Source organism: Saimiri boliviensis, chromosome 17 (assembly GCF_048565385.1).
Source record: "Saimiri boliviensis isolate mSaiBol1 chromosome 17, mSaiBol1.pri, whole genome shotgun sequence".
NCBI classification, from domain to species: domain Eukaryota; kingdom Metazoa; phylum Chordata; class Mammalia; order Primates; family Cebidae; genus Saimiri; species Saimiri boliviensis.
The window spans coordinates 6,802,688-6,828,410 of NC_133465.1; the positions used below are offsets into that span (position 1 = coordinate 6,802,688).

Sequence of the window (25,723 nt, forward strand, 5' to 3'; positions counted from 1 at the left end):
CCACCTGCTCTCCCACTGCACGCCCTCTCTCTTGCTACTCCACTGCCAGTGCTTTTTTCCCCCAGGAATCCCTGCCCCTCCGCTTTCTTTGAGAGCTCTTAGAAATCCCACGAAATCATCCCCTCTCACCCCGAGACCCATGCATGCGGCATCTCGGTGGTAAGCCGTATATGGCCTGTTAATGTCTAGTTCCTTATTTGGCAGTGATTCCAAGGTCTGCTTTTGGAAGGAACAGTGTCACTACTAGCATCTTTATTCAGTCATCACATGTGTTTGAGCACTTCTAATTCAGTGCTAGGTACCGCGGGGGACCCTTGGAGGCAGGCTGAAGTCCTGGCTCAGGGAGCTCACAATCTAGTTGAGAGTACAGGAGGAAGATAAAGGTCAAGGGCCAAGACTTGTGGGGGGAAGAGGACAAGCAACATTCAGCAAGCTGGACCAGAAGGGCATCTCAGAGGGGCATCGACAGAAACGAGAAGCCACAGGAGCTGAGTGTAAGAGCTGGGAGGGCTGAGGCAGCCACCCTGGGGCCTGAGCAAGCTGTTCACCTGGGGGTATAGAGAGGCCCAGCTGCAAAGAAGGGCTGGGACTGGGTTGTGGGGCTCTAAGGGACCAAGTCATTGAAGTTGCTTGAAGTGGCACTGTGGACCAAAGGGAACTTTCCTGTGCAACACAGGAGGTCTTGGAACCTAGGCCCCTAATTCTTCACGGAGGCCCAGGGTGACAGGTCCAGCTTGTCAATGGCGGAGCAATCCACGAAGTCATCGGGGTAGCTGTTGGCCCGGAATGGGTCCCGTGGGACCTTGGTGATGCGGGTGTTGTCACAGACGAGGCGTGAGAAGGACATTTTCCATAGAGAGTCCTTCTGTTTCTTTGTGAAGACCCCAGGGTTTTCCCACCAGAACCTGCAGAGACAGAAGTAGAGTCACTCCACACCGCCTGGCCACCGGCCCCTCCCCACTCTGTCACAGGGGAAGGAAAGAGGTCACAGGGACCATGAAAAACCCCACTCACATTGAGGTCTGGAGTCAGAGTTCATGCAGCATGGCACCCCCCTCTCGGAGGAGGGTACCGCCTTCCCTCCCGGGCTGCGGGTACACTTGCCTGTCTCCATCGCGGATCTGCTGGAACTGCTTGCCCAGGAGGCAGGCCAGGAGGGGCCCCACCCGACCCCTTTCCACCAGTGGCTCAGCAATGGCCCCTATCCAGATGTCAATGTTGTTAGGGGTCCCGTAGAGATCCAGTAACTTCTTGGCCAGCATCTTGTTGTTCAGCACAGTGTTCAACTCCTCTAGTGTCTGCGGCTGCGAGAGGTCACAGAAGGCTCTCCAGGAATTGTACCCTAGGGTGGAGAGGCTGAGGCTGTCTCATCCCAGGGACTTCCTGTTCACAGCCCTCTTCGGGGACCTGTCCACTCTCTATCGGCCCTAAAAAGTCTGGGCTTACAGCCTTTGGGATGGGGAAGGAGGCAATCCATTGTTTCTTAGGTGCACTTTAATCTTGAGGGGCTAGTTAGTTAAGCACCATGTAATCACTAAGTAATCATGTAAGTTCTGTAGTACTTGCTATGAATCCAGGCACTCTTCTAAGCACTATACAAATATGTAACTGAAGAACAGAAATGTTAAGTAATTTGCCCAAAGTCCTATAACTAGTAAATGGCATAGGTGGGATTTGAACTCAGGCAGTCTGGTTCTTTATTGAATTGCCTTTCGCGGGGACCAAAGAAAGGTCAAACAGTCATTGGTTTCTCTCTGTTCTTTTCTTGATGTTTTCAGGGCTTTGAACTGTTTTTAAAGTTAGTTGTTGACCTGTTTTTCATTTAAGAAATTCCAAGATAGTACCAGATACGTGCTCTTTTCTCTGCATTAGGGGAAATGAAAGATTCTGTTTCATAGATCAACAAAGTGGGTTTTTAAAATGGCCTGGGGCTGGACATGGTTTGCACCTGTAATCCAAGTGCTTTGGGAGGTCAAGGTGGGAGATTGCTTGAGGCCAGGAGTTCAAGACCAGCCTGGGCAAGACTATGCCTTAAAAAAAAAAAAAGAAAGAAAAGCTGGGCATGGTGGCACGCCTGTAGTCCCACATACTTGGTAGGCTTAAGCAGGATGATTACTTGAGGCCAGGAGTTTGAGGCTGTTGTGAGCTGTGATCATACCACTGAACTCTAGCCTGGGCCACAGAGCAATATCCTGTTAAAAAAACAAAACAAAACAAAAAACGAACAACAACAAAAAAAACTGGCCTGACTTCTGTTTCAGATCCTGAGGGTTACAGAAGAGAGTTTCCAGGAGCTCTAAAAAGTTAGCTAGAATTTCCCCAGTTCAGGCTAGACTTCAGGCCCACTCACCGGGCTGCCCGTGGTCCCGGCAACGCTGTGTGTTGATGGCAGCCAGGTCAAAGCCATGGATCCTGTGAGTTGGCTGGAAAAGCTTGTTGCGCAGCTCTCCAGTCATCATTTTATTCTGTTTCATCAACTTGGATTTCTTGGCCAGCAGGCCCCGCACCAGAGGATCAATTCCACCTGCCAAGGGAGACCCAGAAGCCATGCTTAGGATGGGGGTATGGTGGGGACATCCACCATGGCTCGCCTCTGCCTCCACTGGACATTTTCTCTTGGCTGAATGTGGATCAGCTGGACATCTCAGGCTGGAAGGAGGGAAAGAAGAGCACAGTATAGCCTGAAGAGTGTGCTCAGGGAGACAGGGGTGTCCAGACTGTCTGCTCTGGGGGTGGGCAGAAAGGGGCATTCATGGGATGATGACATGAATATAAACATCAAGATATATTTTTTGGCCAAGCATGGTGGCTCAGGCCTGTAATCCTAACACTTTGGGAGGCTGAGGTGGGAAGATTGCTTGAGCCCAGGACTTTGGGACCAGCCTGGGCAACATGGCAAAACCCCATCTCTAAAAAAAAGGCAAAAAAATGAGCTGGATGTGGGGGCATGTGCCTTGTAGTCCCAGCTACTCAGGAGGCTGAGGTAGGAGGATCACATGAGCCCATGAGGTTGAGGCTGTAGTGAGCTGAGATCATGCTATTGCACTCCAGCCTGTGTGATAGCGTGAGACACTGTCACAAAAAAAAAAAAAAAAAAAGGCATTTTTAAAGCTCTACTTTATGGAGTCAGCTTCTTCTTCCATATGTTCTGCTGAGGAACACTGTGTAATGGGAAGAGGTTGCATAAATCTCAGGGAAATGGCCTTGACTAGTTAGGCTTTAAGTAAAGTTAATTTCAACACACCATAGCCTAGAGATAAAGGAAAGTTGGGTCCAAACTCTGGCACCTCTATGAGGTGGAAAACTCTAGAGAAATCAAATAAGAGCAATTTATTTACCAAACTCATGAACTCTTTCTATAGGAGTCAGAGAAGCCTAGGGCAGGGAAAGGAGGTAGGGAAATCCCAGTCACCTTGGAAGCCAAGAGGAAAGAAATAATAACTAATATTTACTGATCACCTCTGGTGTGTCAGGATCCATTGTAGGTATATCTCATTTAATTTTTTGGATAGCCTTGTGAGATGGGTACTATTATTGTCTCCATTTTATAAATAAGGAAACTGAGGCTCAGTGAGGTAAATTCACTTGCCCACGGTCACATAAAAGTGCTTGGAATCTGACTTCCAAACCAGGTTTCCCTACAACAGGCTGCAGAGTGGGAGACCCAGGTGACAGCACTTCCCTGAAAGGACATACCGTCTTTGACCATCCTCCAAGTGTTGAAGAAGAGGGTGTGGAGGGGGAGTTCTGGTTCTGGCCCCCATGGCTGATAATTCTCATCCAGGCGGAACACAGTAGAGGGGATCTCCAAGTGGCCAAAGCGGAAAGCAAAGGTGAAGACATTGGAAATTGTGGGATCCACAGATTCATTGTAGCCTTGATATGGGGGTATCCACTTCTGCATGTGGTCACCTAGCACAATAGGTAGGTAGTCCCTAAAGGTGATAATCTGGAGGGAGAAACAAGTTATGAGGTTAAGGTGTAAGAAGGTTTAAACCTCTGCAGAGGGAAGCTGTGAAAGAGCTGCAGCCAAGAGTGATGAGCTGTTGAAAATCAAGGATAGCAAATGGATAGCATATGTGTCCAGTTCCCATTCCTATGACTGTAGCAGACATTGCTAATCAATCATGACATTCTTTCTGCTGATCTCTTACAATTTGTCTCAACATGGACTCCACTAAGCAGCCATTTGCATTTGGCATATAGAATGTACTCTCTTTGTCATCTTTGCACTAAGTTTATGACCTTGATGCTAAAGTGACAGTCTTTGTGTGTCACTTTAATGTGACAATATCAGGGCAAGAGGGATGATAAACTGCAAGAATGATTCAGGGGCAACCAAGGGAAGTTCATCCAATCTCCAGTTCTGAAAGAAATATGGCAGAATGGAAAGATGGGTCTCTGGTTTCCTTTTACATAAAAACAAATTTAAAAATTTTCAGAAAAGAAAAACACCTCCACATAACATAGTAATTATATTAATTTTTATTCTTTCTAGTCCTTTGTCTATATGATACCCACTTTTACATAGTTATAACCCTGCAGAATGCACACCTGTGCATTCTGCTTTTTTGCTTAACATTTTCCGCATTTCTATCTAGCTTTCACAGTGAAGCTCTGTGTCTCTTTGTCTTCAACCCAGTGGCATAAGGAGCTCAGGTGCAGTGGTTCCTGTTCCCCTAGAAGGCTGCTCAGCAACAGCAGGCAGCCAGGGAAGTACTTTCCCGCCTTGCACACAGCACCAGCAGGGACTGAGTGGGAAGCCCCCAAACACCAGAAGAGTGAAGGAGACCAGAATAGCATTGCAAGGCTCAGAAGAGTAAACCTTGGTGGAACTAAAGCCCACAGAAGTGATCCAGAACCTACACGCCAAACCTAAACAAGGTAACTATGTGCTAAAATAGAAGTGCTTTTTTTTTTTTTTTTTGACAGGGTCTCACTTTGTCACCCAGCCTGGAGTGCAGTGGTACCATCTCGGCTCACTGTAGTCTTGATCTCCCGGGTTCAAGTGATCTTCTTGCCTCAGCACCCCCAAAGTAGCTGAGACTACGGGTGCATGCCACCAAGCTCACCTAATTTTTGTACTTTTAGTAGAAATGGGGTTTCACCACGTTAGCCAGGCTGGTCCCAAACTCCTGACCTCAGGTGATCCACCTGCCTCGGCCTCCCAAAGTGCTGAAATTACAAGTGTGAGCCACCATGCCTGGCCTAAAATAGAAAATTTAAATGGGATCGAGGGTCTCCTAATATAGTATCCAAAATGTCTAAGATACAACTGAAAATCACTCATAATACCAAGAACCAGAAATGCCACGTTTTGAGTAAAAAAGACAACCAACCAATGCCAAGGCTGACTTGAATCAGATGCTATAATTATCTGATAAAAATGTGAAAAGCAGCCATTATAAAAATGCTTCAATAATCAATTACAGATTCTCCTGAAACAAATACAATATCACAGCAAATAAGTAGAAATTATAAAAAAGAAACAAATCAAAATTACAGAACTGAAAATACACTAACTGAAATTTTTAAAAAGCTTGAATAGACTCAGTAATAGAGTGGGAATGACAGAGGATAGAATTGGAGCCAGATCAAGATAATTTACTCCATCTGAATGACAGAAAGAAAATAGACTTTAAAAATTGCTCAAACAAACCAGAGCCTCTGGGTTCTGTGAGACCATAACAAAAGATCTGGCATTCATATCGACAAAGTCCCAGAAATAGAGGAGAAAGCGGGAGAAACTGAAAAAGCATTTGAAGGAATAATGCTTGAAAATTTCTCAAAATTGGAGAGAGGCACACATTTACAGATTCGAGAAGATGAATGACTCCCAAACAGGATAAACATAGAGACATTCACTCCAAGACATATCATAATTAAATTTCTAAAAACTAAACATAAAGTATTGAAAATGGTCAAAGAGAAATGACACATTACCTGTAAAGAAACACCAATTTAAATAATGGTAAAGGGCTGGGTGTGGTGGCTCATGCCTGCAATCACAGCACTTTGGGAGGCCTAGGTGGACAGATCACCTGAGGTCAGGAGTTTGAGACCAGCCTGGCCAACATGGTGGAACTCCGTCTCTACTAAAAATAACAAAAAAATTAGCCAAATGTGGTGGTGCACATCTGTAGTCCCAGCTACTTGAGAGGCTGAGGCAAGAGAATTGCTTGAGCCCAGGAGGTGGAAGTTGCAGTGAGCTGAGATCACACGAAGTGCTCCAGCCTGGACAACAGAGCAAGACTCCATCTTAAAAACAAAACAAAAACCAAATAACACTGAAACCCTTATCTGAAACCATGGAAGCCAGAGTAGGTGACACCACATTTTTCATGTGCTGAAAGACAAGAACTGTCAACCCTGAATCCAGTAGCTGGTGAAATGATTCTTCAGCAATAAAGGGGAAATAAAGACGTTCTCACACAAAGGAATACTCAAGAGAATTTGCTGCACAGAGACCTATCCTTAAGCAATGGCTAAAGCAAATTCTCTAAGCATGAAGAACGATAAGAGAAGAAGGACAGGACCTTCAGAAAGGAAAGAAGAACTATGTAATTGGTAAAAATAGAAGCAAACATCCATTCTTTTCCACCTCATGAGTTTTTAAAATTCTATTTCATGGTTGAAGCACTAACTGATGTGGTGTAAAGTGTATGTAGAAGAAATACTTCAGACAATTATATTTCAAAAGTGGGGAAGGTGAAGAAACCAAATGGAAATAAGTTTTCACTTGAAGTGTAAAGCACTAACATCAATAGGTTGTGATATGTCATAACTCAATATCTATATTTCTCTATATCTCTATCTCAATTTCTATATCTAGCTAGCTCTCCTGAGAACAACCACTAAGAAAATTATACAAAGCAATATGTGATCAAATGGACCTCTAAAAATGTTCAATTAACCCACAGGAAGGCAACATAAACAATAACAATGGAGGAATAAGAAACAGAAGGAACAAACAGAAAACAAATAATAAAATGAGAGATATGGGAGATTTAATCTCTAACATGTCAATAATTACTCTAAAGATAATTTAAAAGTAATAATTATTAAAGGTCAGAGATTGGCAGAGTATATTTCTTTTCTTTTTTTTTTTTTTAAGTGACCCAATCATATGCTGTCTAAAAGAAACTCACTTCAAACATAATGACATAGGTAGGTTGAAATTGATGGAATAAGAAAGATCACGGAGACATCAGTTTTTAAAGGCAGGGGTGACTGACTATATTAATATCAGATAAAGCAGATAAAGTTGATTTCTGAGGATAGAAGTGGACATCACATAATGATAAAAGGTTCTATCCATCAAGATGAAGCAATCCTAAATGATATGGATCAAACAACAGAACTTTAAAACTTTAAAATACATGAAGAAAAATCTGATAAGACTGGAAGAAGAAATAGGCAATTCTCATTTATAGCTGGAGATTTCAACACCTGACTCTCAGTAAGTGGGAGACCTACTAGACAGAAAATTAGCTGGAGTACAGAAGTAAATAGCACCATCAACCAAAAGATTCAACTGACATTTACAGAGCATTGCATTCAACAACAGCAGAATACACATTCTTTTTAAGAACTCATAGAAAATTCAACAGGGTAGTCCACAGCAGGGTTATAAAACAAATCTTAACAAATTTAAAATAATTGAAATCATACTATAGTATCTGATCATGATGGAATCAAACTAGAAATCAGTAACAGGAAGGCAACAGGAAAATCCATGAACACTTGGAAATTCAATAACACACTTCTAAATTATACACAGGTTAAAGATGAAGTCGGAAAGGAAATTTAAAAAATACATTCTGAATGAAAATGAAAACACAATATCAAAATTTGCAGGAGGTAGTCAACTCAGTGCTAAGATGGAAATTTATAGCACTAAATACACAAGAAATTAGGAAAGATTGCAAATCAGTCATCTAAGTTTCTACTTCAAGAAACTAAAAAAAAGAAGAGCAAAATAAATCCAAAGCAAGCAGAATAAAGATAAAAAATCATATGATCTTATCAATGGAAGCAGAAAAACCATTTGACAAAGTTCAACACTGATTCATGATAAAAACTCCAAATACTAGGAATGGAGCTTCTTCATCTCATAAAGGGCAACTAGGAAACATTTATAACTCATATTATACTTAATCGTGAAACATTAAATACTTTCTCGATTGGGAAGACAAGGATGCCTGCTTTCTCATCACTCGCATTTAACATAGTATTGGAAGTTTGAGCCACTAGGAAGTTCTAGGAATTGCCACCTAATAAGGCAAGAAAAAGAAAGAAAAAGAATATAGATTAGAAAAGAAGAAATACAACTGTCTTTATTGGCATGTTACATGATGTCCTGTGTAGAAAATCCAAGCAGTCTATAGCAGAACTCCTAGAATTAATGGAATTCAGCAAGGTCACAGGGTACAAAATCAACACACACAAAAATCAATTATATTTTCATACACTGATAAAATAAGTAAAAACTGCAATAAAACTGTAATACCATTGATAATTCCTCCAAAGAAAATGAAATACTGAGGTATAAATCTAACAAGGCATGTACAGAATCTGTGTGATAAAACTACAAAATGTTGATTAAAGAAATAAAAAATCTAAAGACTGGGGAGACATACTGAATCTATGGATTGGAAAACTCAACATTGTAAAGATGTCAAGTCTCCCTAAATTTATCTATAGTTTTAAATCAATTTATATCAACATTTCAATAAGGTTTTTCAGTAGGCATACACAAACTCATTTAATAATATGTATGGAGAGGGAAAGATCCTAGAATATCTAAAACAATTTTGAAAAAGAAGAATAAAGTATGTTAAGACTTACTATATAGCTACAGTAATTGAGCACTGTGGTCTTGGTAGCGGAATAGACATAAATAGGAAGAGAACAGACAACCCAGAAATAGATCCATGTAAATATGCCCAAATAATTTTTGCTAAAGGAACAAAAGCAATTCAAAGAAACAATAGTCTTTCAATAAGCGAGTGCTGGAGCAATCAGACATTCCTAGGCCAGAAAACATTAAAAAAACATCTTGACCTAAACCTCACATTTTATGCAAAAATTTACCCAAAATGGATCATAAACTTAAATGTAAAACATAAAACTAAAAAACTTCTAGAAGGAAAAAGCAGGAGAAAGTCTTTGGGACCTAGGACTAGGAAAAAAGTTCTGAGACTTGATATCATGTGCACAACCCAGGAAAGGAAAGTTCGATTAAAAGGACTTCATTAAAATTAAAAGCTTTTGCTCTGCAAAAGACCTTGTTAAGGGGATGAAAAAAAAAAAAAAACAAAAAAAAACCCATCCCACCAAATTATAGACTGGGAGAAAATCTCTGCAAATCACATATCTGACAAAGGACTTGTGTCTAGAATACATAAAGAACTCTCAAAACCCAACATTACCAGACAAATAGTCCAAATTGAAAATAGGCAAAATATCTGAACAAGTATTTTATTGAAGAGGATACACAGGTGGCAAATGAGCACAGGAAAAGATGTTCGACATTCCTAGGCATTAGAGAAATGCAAATTAAACAATGAGCTATTACTACACATCTATCAGAAAGGATAAAACAAAAAATGGCGATGACACCATCAGGGTGCTAAGAAATCGGATCATGCATACATTGCTGATAGGAATATAAAATGGTACAGCCACTCTAAAAAGTAATTTGGCAGTTCCTTTTAAAACTAAAAGTAGAAGACTCAGATTAGCCAAAGATGTCTTAATTAAAAAGAACAAAACTGGAGGAATCACATTACCTGACTTCAAATTATACTACAGAGCTATAGTAGCCAAAACAGCATAGTACTGTCATAGAAACAGACACAAAGACCAATGTAACAGAACGGAGAACCCAGAAACAAATCCACATACCTACACTGAGCTCATTTTCAATAAGGGTGCCAAGAACATATGCTAGGGAAAAGACAGTCTCTTCAATAAATGGTGCTGGGAAAATTGGAAATCCATATGCAGGAGAATAAAACTAGACCCCTATCTTTTACCCATATATAAAAATCAAATTACAATGGATTAAAGACAAATCTGAGACCTCAAACTGTGAAACTACTACAAGAAAACATTGCAAACTACCCTTCTGACAAGGGATTAATAACCAGGATATATAAGGAGCTTAAATAACATTATAGGAGCCGGGCACAGTGGCTCACACCTGTAATCCCAGCACTTTGGGAGGCTGAGGCAGGCAGGATCATGAGGTTAGGAGTTCAAGACCAGCCTGGCCAATAGGGTGAAACCTTGTCTCTACTAAAAAAAAAAAAAAAAAAAAAAAAAATCAGCCGGGCGTTGTAGAGCATGCCTGTACTCCCAGCTACTTGGGAGGCTGAGGCAGAAGAATAGCTTGACCCTGGGAAGTGGAGGTTGCAGTGAGCCGAGATCGCACCACTGCATTCCAGCCTGGGTGACAGAGCGAGATTACGTCTCAAAAAAAAAAAAAAATCCTATCAAAAGATAGGCAAAAGATTTGAATAGACATTTCTCAAAAGAAAACACACAAATGGGAAACAGGCATATGAAAAGTGCCCAACATCATTGATAATCAGAGAAATGCAATCCAGACTACAATGAGATATTATTTTACCCCAGTTACAATGGTTTATATAAAAAAGAAAGGCAATAACAAATGCTGGCAAGAATATGGAGAAAAGGGCACCCTCGTAAACTGTTGGTTGGAATGTAAATTAGTACAACCACTACAGTGAACAGTTTGGAGATTCCTTAGAAAACTAAACACTGAGCTGCCATATGATCTAGCAATCTCACTACTGGGTATATACCCAAAAGAAATAAAATCAGTATGTCAAAGAGATATCTACGCTCTTATGTTTGTTACAGCACTGTTTACAATAGCTAAGATTTGAAAGCAGCCTAAGCATCCATCAACAGATGAATGGATAAAGAAAATGTGGTACATAGTCACAATGGGGTACTATTAGCCATAAAAAAGAATGAGATCCAGTCAACTGCAACAACATGGATGGAAGTGGAGATCATTATGTTACCTGAAATATACCAGGCACAGAAAGACAAACATGGCATGTTCTCACTTATTTGTGGGATATAAATATCAAAACCACTGAACTCATGGACATAGAAAGTAGAAGGATGGTTACCAGAGGCTGGGAAGGGTAGGGAGAGGCTGTGGATGGGGGACATGGAGATGGTTAATGGGTACCAAAAAATAGACAGGATGGCGCGGTGGCTCATGCCTGTAATCCCAGCACTTTGGGAGCCGAGGTGGGTGGATCACTTGAGATCAGGAGTTCGAGATTAGCTTAGCCAACATGGTGAAATCCCATCTTCACCAAAAATACAAAAATCAGCAGGATGTGGTGGCGGGTGCCTGTAACCCCAGCTACTTAGGAGGCTGAGGCAGGAGAATTGCTTGAGCCCAGGAGGTGGAGGCTGCAGTGAGCCAAGATGGCACCACTGGACCCCAGCCTGGGCAACAGAGCAAGACTCTGTCTCAAAAAAAAAAAAAAAAACCCCAAAAACCAAACCCTGCTATTTGATAGCATAGCAGGGTGACTATACTTAATAATAACTTAATTGTACATTTTAAAATAACTTAAGAATGTAACTGGATTGTTTTGCAACTCAAGGTATAAGTGCTTGAGAGGATGGATACCCCATGATGTGCTTATTTCACATTGTATGTCCTCATCAAACCACCTCATCTACCCCAAACATATAGACACTATGTACGCACAACATTAAAAAATAAAAAACAAATTTAAAAAACTGTAAATGGACTTACCATGTGACCTAGCAATTGCACTCTTAGGCATATGTCTCAAAAAAATAAAAATTTATTTTCATGCAGAAACTTATGTTTGAATGTTTATAGTAGTTTAATTCATAATAATCTCAAACTAGAAACTTTCCAAATGCCCTTCAAAAGCTGAATGGTTAAACAAACTGTAGTTCGTTCCTACCATGGAATACTGCTCAGCAACAAAAAGGAATGAGCTATTGATATATGCAACAGCACAGAGGAGCCTTAGGGATATTATGCTTAATGAAAAAGCACATCTCAGATGGATACATATTGCATAATTCCATGTATATAACATCTGTGAAATAACATAATTACAGAGATGGAGGAAAGATCAGTGGTTGCCAGGGGTTAGGAACATAGGGGTGAGGGTGGATGTGGCTGTGAAGAGGTAGAGAATTTTGGGGTGACAGTACAGTTAAGAGTCTTTATTGCGGTGGTTACTTGAAGCTACATATGTGATAAAACTGCACAGAGCTATGCAGACACACACACACAGATGATTGCATTTATAACTGGTGAGATCTGAGTAAGCTCTATGGTCTATATCCATGTTAACTTCCTGGTTTTGCCATTGCACCATGGTTATGTGACATTAGCACTGGAGGAGACTGGGTGAGGAGTGCGTGGGACCTCTTCATACATTTTTCTTGCAATTTTCTATATAATTCTTAGAATCAAATCACCTGCAGGCAGGGAGGCCCCAGAGCCCTGCCCGGGGCCCACCTGGCTCCCACTCTTGGCTCTGACCTCTGCTTGTTGCTGCGCCTCCAGCGACCTCTTCTGTTCCCACACGTCCACTTCCCCAGGCCACTCTGTTCCTTCTGTTGTCTCATCCTTTGAAACCCCCCTCCTATTGCAGTATATTAGAATCTATAATTATTTCAAAGTAAAATGTTTAAAAAATACGTGTATGGTTAATATCAACACATCAAACTTTGTAAGTCTCTTCTAGTTAGTTGATCAGCCAATCAACAATATCAGTTGAGTACACCCATGAGATGTGCTTAGATGTAGAGAATTTAAAAGGAAGAGACTCAAATCAAAATAACCCAAATCACTGCTATGTAGCAGACCCAGGAGTGAAGGTGCTATGGTCCCAGTAATGGCACCCAGGTGGGCACACTGAAGGGACCAACACACAGTGACTTTCCAACACTCCAAATCCACAGATTCCTTTTGAGACAGAGAAGCTGAAAAAAATGAAAGGAGGGAGATTTCAAAGGATGAGACAACAGGAGAGAAGCAGCAGAGAGGCCGGGGGAAGCGGAGGTGTGGCAACAGAAGAGGGGGCACAGTCGCGAGCAGAGGGCACAGCCAGGAGTGGGAGCCAGGTGGGCCCAGGTGACAGTGCTCCTGGGCCTCCCTACCTGCACGAAGGCTCCCAGGATCTTCCGGGCTTCCTGGTAGAGCTTCTCTCCACCCCACTGAGGGTTGAGTCTCTTTAGTTCTGTGGCCAGCCGGTTATGCTCGCGGAGAAAGAGGGTGTGGGATGTGGCCAGCAGAATATGCTCTGAGGCTCGAGAATCTCCTGAAAGACCAGAAGGCAGGAAGGTAGATTCTCTCTAACAGCCCCAGGACCCAGTCACCTGCACAAAGAAATGATGGTGCCCCATAGCAGCCCCCGCTTCACCGCCACCCTCAACAAGCCCTCCTTCCAGTGCGGTAAAGAGGGATGGGGAGGGGGGACTGAATCACAGGTTCGACTCTCAGTTCTATACACACTTTTTAGCTGTGTGACCTTGGGCAAGTTACTTAACGTTTCTGAGCCTCAGTCCCCTTATCTATGAAAATGAGAATAAAGCCTATGACAGGACCGTGATGAAGGCTAGTGGTGACACACTAGACAGTAACATTTTACTAATTATAACCCAATTGCCTTCTAGGAAGGGGAGCTTCAAATGAATGAGGAGCTTTTTACTTCACAGAGAACTTTGAAGGTTTTAGGAATGCAGGTTTGAGGTGAGGAGCTTGGGTGGGGTTGAGTTCCTCTGGGTAATAAAGGGAGAATAATCTGGAGATGAGGCCCATAGTGGGAGGGAGAGAGGAGTAAGGATGGGGAGCCGTGAAATGGCCAAAGACCAGGGGTCTCATAAGGGGATAAGGGGATAAGGGGAATTCTCCCTGTGTCCTCTAATCTTGAGGAAAGTCTATCTATTTGTCTGTCTGTCTATCTATCTATCTAGACAGAGTCTAGCTCTGTTGCCCAGGCTGGAGTGCAGTGGCGCCATCTTGGCTAACTGCAGCCTCAACCTCCTGGGATCAAGTGATCCTCCTGCTTCAGCCTCCAGAGTAGCTGGGACTGCAGGCATGTGCCATCATGTTTTTAAATATTTTGTAGAGACAGGGGTCTTGCTATGTTGCCCAGGCTGGTCTTGAACTTGTGGCCTCAATCCTCCCACGTAAGCCTTCCAAAGGGCTGAGATTACAGGTGCGAGCCACTGCACCAGGCCAGGAAAGTCTATTTAAAATGGCAAATTCTTGGTGTGAGTGCATATTTTTATGAAAAACAAAAAAGAACTCAGTTTTGTGTCTGGATTGATGTGGAACATATGTGAACACAAAATCCCAAAGATCTATAAAGATATCTTGGCCTATGAGCTGGCCTTCTGCAACATCAGGGTGGCTGGGGTTTTGTTCCGAGAGAGGGTGTTTAAGGGTGGGATGGCCTCCAGAAGCCACAGACAGAGAGGACCAGGAGGGCAGCTGGAATAAAGAGAACTGGCAGGGCTTTGGTTGTGCACGTATGGAGTAGGGGTTTTGTGCTCAGGGTATATAAAAAGCTTTAAAAATATACATTCCTCTTCATCAAGAACTTCCCCTTCTGGAAAATTACCTTAACAAATATATTAAAAAAGAGAACAAAGATTTATCAGTGAGGATGTTCATTACCTAAAACAACAGTAACAAAACACAGAAAAACTGGAAGTAACTAAATGTTCCCAACTAGGGCTGAGAAAATAAATGATGGTAATATATGTCATGAAATACCAGGTAACCACTGAAAAGCATGTCACAGAAGAACAGTTAACGGCATGGAGTGGATGCATTGAAGCCTTCAGGCTTTGGAGCATTCTGTAAAACAATGTAGAACTGTATCTGTGATAGAAAAAATACTGGAAAATAAGCATTAAAATGTTAACGATGGGCCGGGCATGGCGGCTCACGCCTGTAATCTCAGCACTTTGGGAGCTGAGGTGGGCAGATCAAGAGGTCAGGAGTTTCAGACCAGCCTGTCCAACATGGTGAAACCCCGTCTCTACTAAAAATACAAAAATTAGCCTGGCGTGGTGGCACGTGCCTGTAATCCCAGCTACTCGAGAGGCTGAGGCAGGAGAATTGCTTGAACCCAGGAGGAGGAGATTGTAGTGAGATGAGATTGTGCCACTGCACTCCAGCCCAGGTGGCTGAGCCAGACTCCATCTCCAAAAAAAAAATAAATAAATAAAAATAAAAAGTTAGCGGTGATAATTGGTTCATGGTAGGATTGTGTGAATTTTCTTTTTATTTTTTTTTGTTACTTTTCTGGACTTCCTGATTTTGTTTTACAGAGAACACATGTTCTTGGATTCTTTATTCATCTGGGCCCTTCTGCTAGTCCTGGACCATGCCAGGGACAGCGGTGGCTCCGTGTGCATTTTTTCAGAAAGATGATTAGAAGTGGGCAGTGGTAAAGCTTCCCTGGATAATCCCCTTGTTCTTGGGATCTTCCGTTCCCAGGCTAGACTCACCTGCCAGGAAGCAGGGTACGCGGGCGGTGGTGTTGATGAACTCGCAGGGGCTTGGCTTCTTGCTGTCATAGGGCAGGTAGGACAGGCCGTGGTCTGAGACCTCCTGGTTGATAGCCATGAGGCCCAGGGGGCTGCTGAGGTTGCGGAGGCGGCTGGCTAGGCTTGGCTCCGGGCTGTACACAAAGCTGGCATCCAGGAAGGAGGTCAGAGCATTGATCTGCTCTCTGGCCAGGGACTCGTAGGGTGGAGTGGGGCAGACGAAGCCGGCTCGGAAGAAAGGCATGCATTTCCCTTGAGTCTCCACTTTGGGGTCATTGGGTGGGAACTGCAGAGAGATTGGGCATAGGTGACTGGGGAGGGGTGGAACAGCTGGGCCCTGGCAACCTCTCCCTATGCCAAGTCTGGATGCAAAGATGCTGATGGCGCCTTCCTGGGACCCTGGTACTAGACACTGATCCCAGACACTTCTTGCTGACATTACACACCCTGGGCTCATAACATCCTGAAGTTCATTATATCCTGCTGTGTAAAATTGCTGAGGGTAATCATTCAGTCCTCACAGTGAGGGCTCCAAATTTTTGGTGGGGAGGGAGTCCTGAGCTCCCTGGACAGGAAAGCAGGACATGAGATGGGAACAGCTTTGTTAATAATTGCTACTAACAACAGCTGCCATGCATTTATTTTGGACTTACCGTGTGCCAGGAATTATGCATACTTTAACTCACCTCAGTCCTCAAAACAAAAACAAAAACAAAAAAACCCTGGAAGGTGGACAATTGGGTTCCATTTTATGGATGAGAAAACTGAGGCTCAGCAAAGTTAAGCAAGTTGCCTAAGAACTTACAAACTGGAAGGGAAAGATGTAGGATTCAGATAATTGGCTTCATGCCACAGCTTGCGCTCTCTACATCACAGCACATAGCCTCGATATATTCTCTGAGTGAACAAATGACTAACTGTAATACCAATGCATAAGAAGAAAAGATGCATTGCTGCAAGCTTCTCTCCCTTCCTGATGGAAATTCCCACAAGTCCCTGCTGCTCACTTGAATTCATCCAGGTTTCTCGTCCTTCTGAGAGGAGCTGAAGTCATCCTCCACAATGACGTACAGCAGCGTAAACTTTATCATGTATAAAATGAGTCTCTGGGGATCTTGCTAAAAATGTAGAATCTATTTCCTAACGTCTGGGTGAGACTTGAGATTTTGCATTTTTTTCTTTTTTTCTTTTTTAAGATGGAGACTTGCTCTGTCACCCAGGCTGGAGTGCAGTGGCGCGATCTCGGCTCACTGCAACCTCAGCCTCCCAGGTTCAAGTGATTCTCCTGCCTCAGCCTCCCGAGTAGCTGGGATTACAGGTGCACGTCACCTGGCTAACTTTTGTATTTTTAGTAGACATGGGGTTTCACCATGTTGGCCAGGCTGGTCTTAAACTCTTGACCTCAGGTAATCTGTCCACCTCAGCCTCCCAAAGTGCTGGGATTATAGGCCTGAGCCACCGCACCCAGCCAAGATTTCCCATTTCTAATAAGCTCTCAGGTGTTACCCACGCTGCCGGGTCTGGGATGTAGACAGCCTTCTCCAGTGTTCCCATTCTGCTATCAATAGTTTACTTGTCCGGTCCCCACACTGGCCCTTTGTTCTTGAGAGCAGGAGCAGTGTCCTGTTCACTTTGGAATCCTCAGTGCTTAGCTCACTGCCTGGCATGGAGTGGTCAATGTCTATTTACTGAATAAACAGATGAGTGAATGAATGGACACATGTGGCATGGGAATCAGTATCCAAGATCTATGCAGAGATCCTAGCCAATGAGCTGGGAATGTCTGCTACAAGAGGGTGGGCAAGGGGCTGGCTAGTTATAGACACCCAGCTGCAGGGTCCTACCATGATGGGGAAGCAGTTGTCTCCCTGGATACAGTACTCATCACACTGGGCTTTGGAGTACTCGCTACTGCCCAGCTCGGTGTCAGGGGCAAAGTCCAGGTCGTGATCCACAATCTGACCCCACTGCATGAAGAGCAGAGACCTGTTTTTGTCCAGAACACCCTCCTCATTCAGATAGCCAACAATCTTGTTAGATACCTCCCGGGCCTACAGATGGAGAGAGAAGGGGAGGGCAGATTAGAGGAAAAAGTGCTTTGAGAATTCAGATGCAACTGCAGCTTATTAACGACCGACCTACCATGTTACAAGTACATTTAAACCCTACAAGGAGCTTGTGAGGTGGCTGGCATTAGCCTATTCTGTAGAGAGGGAGATTGAATCCCGGAGTGGTGAAGTCAGTTCTCCAAGTCCTGCAGCTATAAAGGGATAGGGAGGGATTGAACCCAGATCTGTATGACTTCATGACTTGCCAGTGCCCTTTCCACTATGACAGGGAAAACAAAGACAGGCTGCCTCCGAAGTGTGAGCTACGGAGGCGCCAGGTGTCCGGGAATAGGAGAGGGGCTCTGGGTAGGGCTGCCAGCTCCGTTGAGGCCAACAAAGAGGACCTCCGGGCAAACAACAGCTGACGCACTCCAGGGGCGGGGGCTGGGGTAAGCGCGAGCAGGATGGGGCAGGGAGGCCATCTGCCCGGGAGACCCCAGGGTATCTGGCCTGCGGCGGCCGGGGCGTGAGCACCACGTGCGGGTCTCCGGGCTCCGAGCTCTGCTGCCCTCTAGCGGCAGGCGGGGCCGGCGCAGCTCTCCCTCGCGCACCCCAGCTGCCCGCCCTGATTTCTCCTCCTCGTTTCGCGGCGTGTGCGGGGAGGACATGCGGTCCCCGCCGGCTCCCATCCTTCCCCCGCGCCCGGCCCGCCCTCACCAGCGGGAGAGGGAAGCCGTTGCGCGTCTTCCCCGGCGTCCAGCCGAAGGGCGAGGAGAGCCCGTCCTCGTACTCCGCGGGCAGCCAGCGCGCCAGCGCCCTGTTGGCCGCGCCCAGGGCGGGCTTCCTCCTGAAACAGGCCGGATCCGCGCTGAGCCTCGGCAGGCCGGCTCCGGGGCCCCAAAGCCCAGGACCCCGAGGGGGAAGGAGCCTCTGCTCGAGGGGAAGGGGACGCGGAGAAGGGGGCCTCTCCAATGTGGGGTCTCGGAACCGCGCGCACGCCCTGGGGGCGCACGGCTCCCCGGCCCCGGGGAAAGGCGCGGCCTCGCGGGAGAGGGCTGGAAACGCACGGTCCTGAGAAGGTGGGGAAGGTGGGAACGCCAGCCCAGGCGGGCAAGGCAGTGGCAGATCTGCCTGGAGTGCCCAAGGGGCAAAGGCCCTGGCGGGGCGGGAGGCTGGAAGGGTCGGCCCCCACACCCCAAGCCCCGCCACCTGTTGTTGCAGTCTCCCGTAATGGTGCGGTAAGGGCTGCACGGGTCGCATCTCACCCCGGGAGCAGGGGCACCACAGCCCACCTCCCGAGACAGCGAAGTCAGGTCCAGACTGGGACCTGAAACAGAAGGGACCCCAAAGGGACTGAGTTCTTTCTCCATCCGCAGGCACTGGTGGGAGGCAGGAAATGGAGACCAGGGGTGAACCCGCATGTTCTGGAATACCTTCCCTTCCAAGTAACCGTTTCTCAAGGGGCTTCTCAATGCATCTGACAACTCGTTAAGGTCATAAATTTTATTCCTATTTTACAGGGAAGAAAAGGAGCCCACAGTGTTCGAGAGACTTGCCCAAGGCCACAGAGAGTAACTGGGAATGTCCCCAGAATTGCCGGGTGTAGCAGGTCAAGATTCATTTGAATTGACAAGGCTTTCTTTTAGAATGGAAATCCCCTGGACGGTTAAGCGTATGTGAGTATAGACTGCTTTCTTCTAAAGCTTCGTTTACATCTAAAAGACCCAGCGAGCAGGGACATAACTAGGAAGGGTGTTGGGGAGGGCCAGGTGATTTTTCAGTGAGAGGCGGGGGTTGTGGGAGGAGTGACGGAGTAGGGGGCCTTTAGGCATCAGAGGGTTCAGTGTGGGCACAGAGTGGAGAGAGATGCCTACTTCTGAACGCATACCCGAATCCACCCTGCTGTCTGCAAGGGCAGGGAGGTGAGGGCATCTGGCTTGTGGGGGCTTCTTCGTCTGAAAGGTGGTGGGTTTTCAGCTCTCAGAACCTTTTGGATTTCAGAGGTCGACGTGCTTCCTACTTCTCCTTACCTCGTCTCAGTTTCCTTCTTTTGGAGCTTTGGAATTTGCCCAACTCCTAGGCCAGGTATCCCTTCTTACTTGATGTTTTCCCAGGGAGAACCCACAGCCTCTTCCTTCCGTCAGGACCAAACCCCTTCCTCATGACCCACTGTGGGCTGTGGCATTTGGTTGGGGGTGAGGGTGGTGGGGATGGAGGAGGTCATGACCAAGCCATCAGGTAGGTTCATTGTTTTAGCTCCATCTTACCCAGAACGAGAGGCAAATCTTACCTCCTGTGACCTCCCAGTAGATCCCCCTGACGCAGGTGGCTTAAATGTCCCCTCGACTAGAGGAAGTGGTGACATTGTGGTTTAGGACAAGGAACCCATGTTTATTGACTTTAGCACTTCCTTTGGGCAGAGGCCTCACAGATGGTGTGATACAAAGAGCACCAATGTCCCCTTACATGAAGTCACCAATGTGATCTTGCTGGGTCTCAGTTCCTTCCTCTGCAAAAAGAGCATTGCGCTAGCTGTGCTCTTAGCCCGTCCTTGCTCTGCCAGTCTGGTCTACGGGTCTAAGAAGGGAGAGACAGGACCGTTCCTCTGAGTAGATAGCTCTCGACAGGGAGTGCAGATTTGGGTGGCCTCTGCTCTCTCTTATGGGGAGATGACCCCTTCCTGCCACAGAGAGCTGGTGGGTTTTCAGTACCTGTGACATTGGTCAAGGGCGCCTTCTGCCTCAGTCTCTTTAAAGATTCCTCCCACACCTGTCCATTGCGGATGGCTGTGCGGGTCCGGCCTTTGGCATGCTTGAGGTACTCTGAGAGCTGTCGGCTGGTGGGAGTCTCAGAGCTCATGGCGGTCTTCAGCCTACAGTGGAGAGAGATGGGCGATCATGGCCTGCACCCTGTAGGAAGGGAGCTGGGGGCCACTGGAGGGGTGGGCGGGGGTGTGGGTACAACATGGCCTTGTTACCCAGGCTGCTGCACTGCCCCATACGGTAGCCACTAACCACATGTGGCTGTTTCAGTGGAAATTTATTAAAATTAAAATAAAAAATTCAGTTCCTTGGCAGCACTAGGTACATCTCAAGTGCTGAAAGCCAGATGCAGTTAGTGATTACCATGTTGGACAGTGCAGATATAGAACATTTCATCATCCTAAAAAGTTATCTTGGACCATGCTGGCCTAAAGTGGGCTTGGAGCTGGACAGACCCCAGGGTGGATCTGGGTTCCACCAGGATTGGTTTAATTATATGGACCTCTGAGTGACCCTCCCCTCATTGATGAACTGGGAATCATAATTTTCTCCCATCAGAGACAGGTATGGACTCTGGGGCAGACTGACTGGGATTGACTCCTGACTGCCACCTTCTAGTTGTGTGCCTTTGAGGCAAATTTTTTAAGCTCTTTGTACTCAGTTTCCTTATCGGTATAATGAAGGTCAGGCGTCCCCAAACTACGGCCGCAGGCCGCATGCGGCCCCCTGAGGCCATTTATCCCGCCCCTCCGCCGCACTTCAGGAAGGGGCACCTCTTTCATTGGTGGTCAGTGAGAGGAGTACAGTATGTGGCAGCCCTCCAACGGTCTGAGGGACAGTGAACTGGCCCCCTGTGGAAAAAGTCTGGGGACGCCTGATGAAGGTAATGATAGTAACCTTAGGTTGAGCAATGCCGTTTCATCATTTCTGACCTCAAACACAGCTGTTTTCTACAGTTGGATTCAGTACTTCCTAGGATTTTTGGGAGGAGTGAATGTAGGGCCCGCAGAGCTGCATCTGTACAGAGCACACACGTGAATGTGTGAGTGTCACCGCCGCCATCAGACGGGTCCCAGAGGGGCTGCTACAAGGTATTTTAGAGTCCCCCTCACCCCATGAACAAAGGCAGGCAGACCGCTGGGCCTCCCTGGGCTTAGCCGGTAAGGTCCCACGCAACGTTCCAGGTGTTCCTTCCTTTCCTGCCCTGGCCTGGGCTCTGCCTGCTCTGTGAGGCCCCTGAGTCCAAGAACTAACTAACCAGCAGCGGTGGGGGGGCACCCGCACAAAGCAGGGCGCTGGTTGGCCTGTGCAGGACTTGCAAAGGAGGCGTATGAACACTGGCTTTGTGGTTTTTATGCTGTCCCCATCTTGAGGCTATAAAGGGATTGAATTTAAGGAGCGAGAGAGGATTTTCCTTTGGAGACATTTGCAGAAATACTGGGCATTTCCCTTCTACCACCATGCAGCTCTCCCCCTTAATTCTAGGGAGAAAGGTCTTAGAAGGAGGGCTTGACTGTGTGTCCTGGAGTCCTGGCTGGGGTTTGACACCTGCCTGAAGAGCCTGACTGAAGGCAACTGTGGCCGGCCAGGGTCCTGACAGCACACAGAGAGGGGCAGGGCAGCCCCAGAGTGGAATCCGGAACCTGCGTGCTCTCAACAGGAGGGTGAAGCTGCTAGTCTTCTGGAGGCCACTTAAAAGGGTCAGGGTGGGTAAGGGTGAAGGAGGGGGCCGATGCTCCCAGGCAGAGGGTTGGAGCTGGGAGCCACTGGCCAGAGAATTTTCCAGATCACAGAGCTGACAGCCGGATCTGTCTGAGAAACCAGGAAAGTACCCGAGTGGAGAGAGACAGAGGGAGCTTCCGGCCCCTTGGGGACTGAGTTGTCCAGGAGATGTAGACTTGCCACCCCTTTTTCCTCCCTTCTCGGTTAACCCCCAGCAAGCAGAAACCCAGGCCAGGAAGGAGGAGTCCCAGAAAGCGGGAGGAGGACACTACCCTCTCTTCTCCTAGAGGCCTCGAGCAGCTCGGAGCTGAAGGAATAGAGCAGGGCTGGGCTTTCTCTTCTTATGCTGACATGTTAATTCTTGAGATAATCCTGGTCTGGGGCCTACCAGCATCCAGAGCATGCTTTATCATCTAAGTCACTAAAAAAGTTGTGCAACAGCTTGAGAGTTCATTCAAGGGCCAAGGAAGAGTGAGTGGAGGCCCAAGTCCAGCGTGAAGGGACAGCGAGAGGAGAGTAAGGTGACTTTTTTCTCAATATGACGGCTCCCTTGCTTCTTGCCTGCCTTCTCCCTAGAGTGCGTGTTTCCTGAGGGCAGGCGCCAACGTTGTCCCTGCACAGGACTGAAGGGCGGTTGACTGTATGGTCCCGGTGGGCCCTGGGCTCCTCCCCTCACTGCCACAGGTGCATCAGCAACGGGCTCACTCCAGTAACCGTGCTGGGTGTCTGCTTCTGAGCCACTGGCGCAGCCTGGCTGGGGCCCGGCAATGCCACAGGTGTGTGCAACACCTCCCAACCACCTGCAAGCCTGCAGCCATGTCTGACTGATGTGGGCAGACGAGGGCTCTGCTGCCTTGCCCCAAGATGGGGCAGGCTCTGAGGAGCAGCTGCTGCTCCAGACTAGACCTGAAGCCACATTATTTATGCAACTCCCCCTTTACTTCTCCGCTTCTTCACTCCATCAAAGCTTCCCCGTGAGCATTCCCCCAAAACGTCACCTGCACCTGAATGCAGGGCTCAGATTCGACTTCTGGTGGACCTGGCCTGGATCAGTCAGTATCAGTTGGATGAATGAAGAACTTTTACTGAGAGGCTTTCTGGGACTCTGGAATGCGTGGCCCAAGGAAACACTGGGCCATGTGGAAGAAAGCCCTTCTAGGGTTAGATGAGATGTCCTCTTCCAGGAGACGTATAGGCTGAGGACTTTAGGAATTGTGGGCGATTGCTCATGCTTGTCATGTACTTGGAGGGCTGGGAGGATGGAAGGGCAAGTTTTATCGTTGTTCGGCTCATTGGCTCATTGGGGCTGGCCTACATGTGTTTGTCTTGAACAGGAAGCCTGTGAAGGGAAGTGTGTCTGTGTGTGTGTGTGTGTCTGTGTGTCTGTGTGTCACGTACCTGGTTCGGGAGTCCAGGAAGGCCTTGCTGACTTGGACCTTGGCCTGACTCACAGCGTCGGAGATGGCAGAGCTTCTGGTGGTCTGCACTTGGGCTTGGAGCGGGGAGCAGGAAGCAGGGTGTCAGACACCACTCCTTTGAGATACCTTCTGCTTCTGTCTCCCTCTTTGTCAGTCATTACCCCCACCCCTTAAATTCTGGGCAGGCAGGAGATCAAGATTAGGAAGGTTTCATAAGAGTCCTTAAGGGAAAAAAGCACAGAATGGGAAGAATCCTCTTGGCTCTTCAATGAGATGTCAAAATTGCTCTTTGAGCTCTCACTAGAATGCCCAGAGGTGGGCTGAAGAAGGAGTGTGGCCACTCAGGGTGGCTAGGGATACTGTGCTGTGGGGTATTTCTGGTTCCTGGTGAGATGGTCTCATGGACTGTCTCAAGTTCATCAAAGAGGACCCACTGATCACCAGGACCCTGACGTAGAGAAGGGATGGCCTGAGAGTAATGGTGGGATTCCCTGTTCCCTCTTGTATTGGGGTCTGGGGCATGGAGGGCAGGATCTGTTTTCTGAACAAAGAGGGTGTAGTAGGTTAAATAATGACCCTCCCAAAATTCACATCTGCATTGGAACCTCAGAATGTGACCTTATTTGGAAGTAGGGTCTTTGTAGTTGTAATTAATTAAAATGAGGTCATACTGCCTTAGCATAGGCCTTCAATCCAATGAATCGTGGTTTTATGAGAAGAAGAGAGGACACACAAAGAAAAAGGCATGTGAAGACTGAGGCAGAGACCCGAGTGTTGCACTACAAGCCAGGGAACACCAGGAATACCCGGGCCACCAGAAGCTTGAAGAAGAAAGGAACATTCTTCCCTAGAGCCTTCAGAGGAAGCGCAGCCCTGCCAGCACCTGGATTTTGGACTTCCAGCCTCCTGGACTGTGAGAGAATACATTTCTGTTGTCTTAGGCCACCCAGTCAGTGGTGCTTTGTGACAGCAGGGCCAGAAAACCCATAAAGGGAGACACTCACCTCTTGTGGCAGATGTTGCAGCCTGAAGCAAGACCAGGGAAGCCAGGAGGGCTGGGAGATGAAGAAGGACCCTCATCACTGAAACACGACGCAGGATCACGCTGTGAGCCTCTCTAGAGCCCGAGTGGAAGGGTTTGAATCACGAAAGCAGAGAAAGCCCAAGGAATGCCAGACACCGTAACACTGAAACGGGGAAGGAGAAACCACATTACCGAATGAAGCATCTACCGTATGCACAGGCCTGTGCTAGGTACTGGGGGAGACGGAAAGAGGAGAAGCAGCGGTGGGAGGGAGAGAATTCTGGCTTCGGGGATCTAAGGCCCCGAGTTATCATTCTGCATTTGCTCCCAATAGCTCTGTGACCTTGGGCAGGTTTCTTAACATCTCCGGGCTCCTGGCTTGCTATGGGAGGAGGTGGGACCAAGTGATCCAGAATATCCAGTTTTACCCTGACAGCCTGTGGCCCTGAGATGCCGTACTTCCCTTGTCACAGGTGGGAGAAACACTGCTACCAAGCCTGGAGCCTGCCTTTGAGTGCCCCTCCCTTCTGCCCTCCGGGATACGTTGCTCCCTGCAAGCCAGTCTCCTCTGGCCCAGCCCCAGGGGACAGTGCCTGAGAGGCAGACACTCGGTGCCTCCCTTCGGAAGCCTGGCAGGGCCTTCTCCTTCCCTCAGAGTGCCAACTCGATGGCAATGCTGAAAGAAAGTTGTGACGAAGCTCAGAGCTCCTCTGAGCCCACAGCTGTGCCCCAGGCTGCCTGGAAAGATTCCAGCTCTTGGGTTAACCCCTTCGTCATGAGCTTTAACTCTGAACGCAAGTCTTTTGACTGAAATTTGGGCAGCTTTGTCTTCTGATGGGGGTTAGTGGAGCAGACCCCATATATCTTCGGAGGAGATTCTGGCTCCAGCCCGGGGAGGCAGCGTGCAGAGGGAATGATTGTGTGTTTAGACCGGGTTCCTGAGAGGCTCCTCGGCTTTCACAAGAACGCACGGGTTCTCCCTGCAGCGGGGCGTTCACTGGTGGAATCCGGAACAATGCCAGGGAGAGCAGCCTCAGGTTCGGGTTGCCCCCCGGCCATGTCTCCCTAAGTCTCAGCTCCCAGAGAGAAATCGTTCTGGAGCTTTGCCTGGCAGACCTCTCCTCCCGAATCATCTCCCCTTGGAATAGGCCA

The 25,723-nt window shown here is 46.9% G+C and overlaps 2 protein-coding genes across 3 annotated transcripts in view; one reads left to right on the forward strand and one right to left on the reverse strand.

The window, feature by feature from the left end:
* Positions 1-220: 220 nt before the first annotated feature.
* Positions 221-24,731, reverse strand: LPO (lactoperoxidase). Its single transcript, XM_003929108.3, has 12 exons — positions 24,552-24,731; positions 23,528-23,615; positions 20,357-20,517; positions 18,855-18,972; positions 18,363-18,492; positions 17,442-17,648; positions 15,559-15,883; positions 13,198-13,358; positions 3,697-3,949; positions 2,351-2,524; positions 1,105-1,342; positions 221-905 (listed from the first exon to the last, which is right to left on the reverse strand). The coding sequence occupies exons 1-12, from the start codon at positions 24,625-24,627 to the stop codon at positions 698-700; spliced, it is 2,139 nt and encodes a 712-aa protein (XP_003929157.1). The 5' UTR covers positions 24,628-24,731; the 3' UTR covers positions 221-697.
* The window catches only part of MKS1 (MKS transition zone complex subunit 1), a 41,885-nt gene continuing 34,647 nt past the window's right edge, over positions 18,486-25,723 (forward strand). For both annotated transcript variants that reach the window (XM_074388100.1, XM_010339742.3), the window contains exons 1-2: positions 18,486-18,724; positions 19,166-19,321. Coding sequence is in view for 1 of the 2 variants with exons in the window: in XM_010339742.3 (XP_010338044.1) it covers positions 19,227-19,321 (95 nt within the window). In the remaining variant the exon portion in view is untranslated. The remainder of the gene's footprint in view (positions 18,725-19,165; positions 19,322-25,723) is intronic.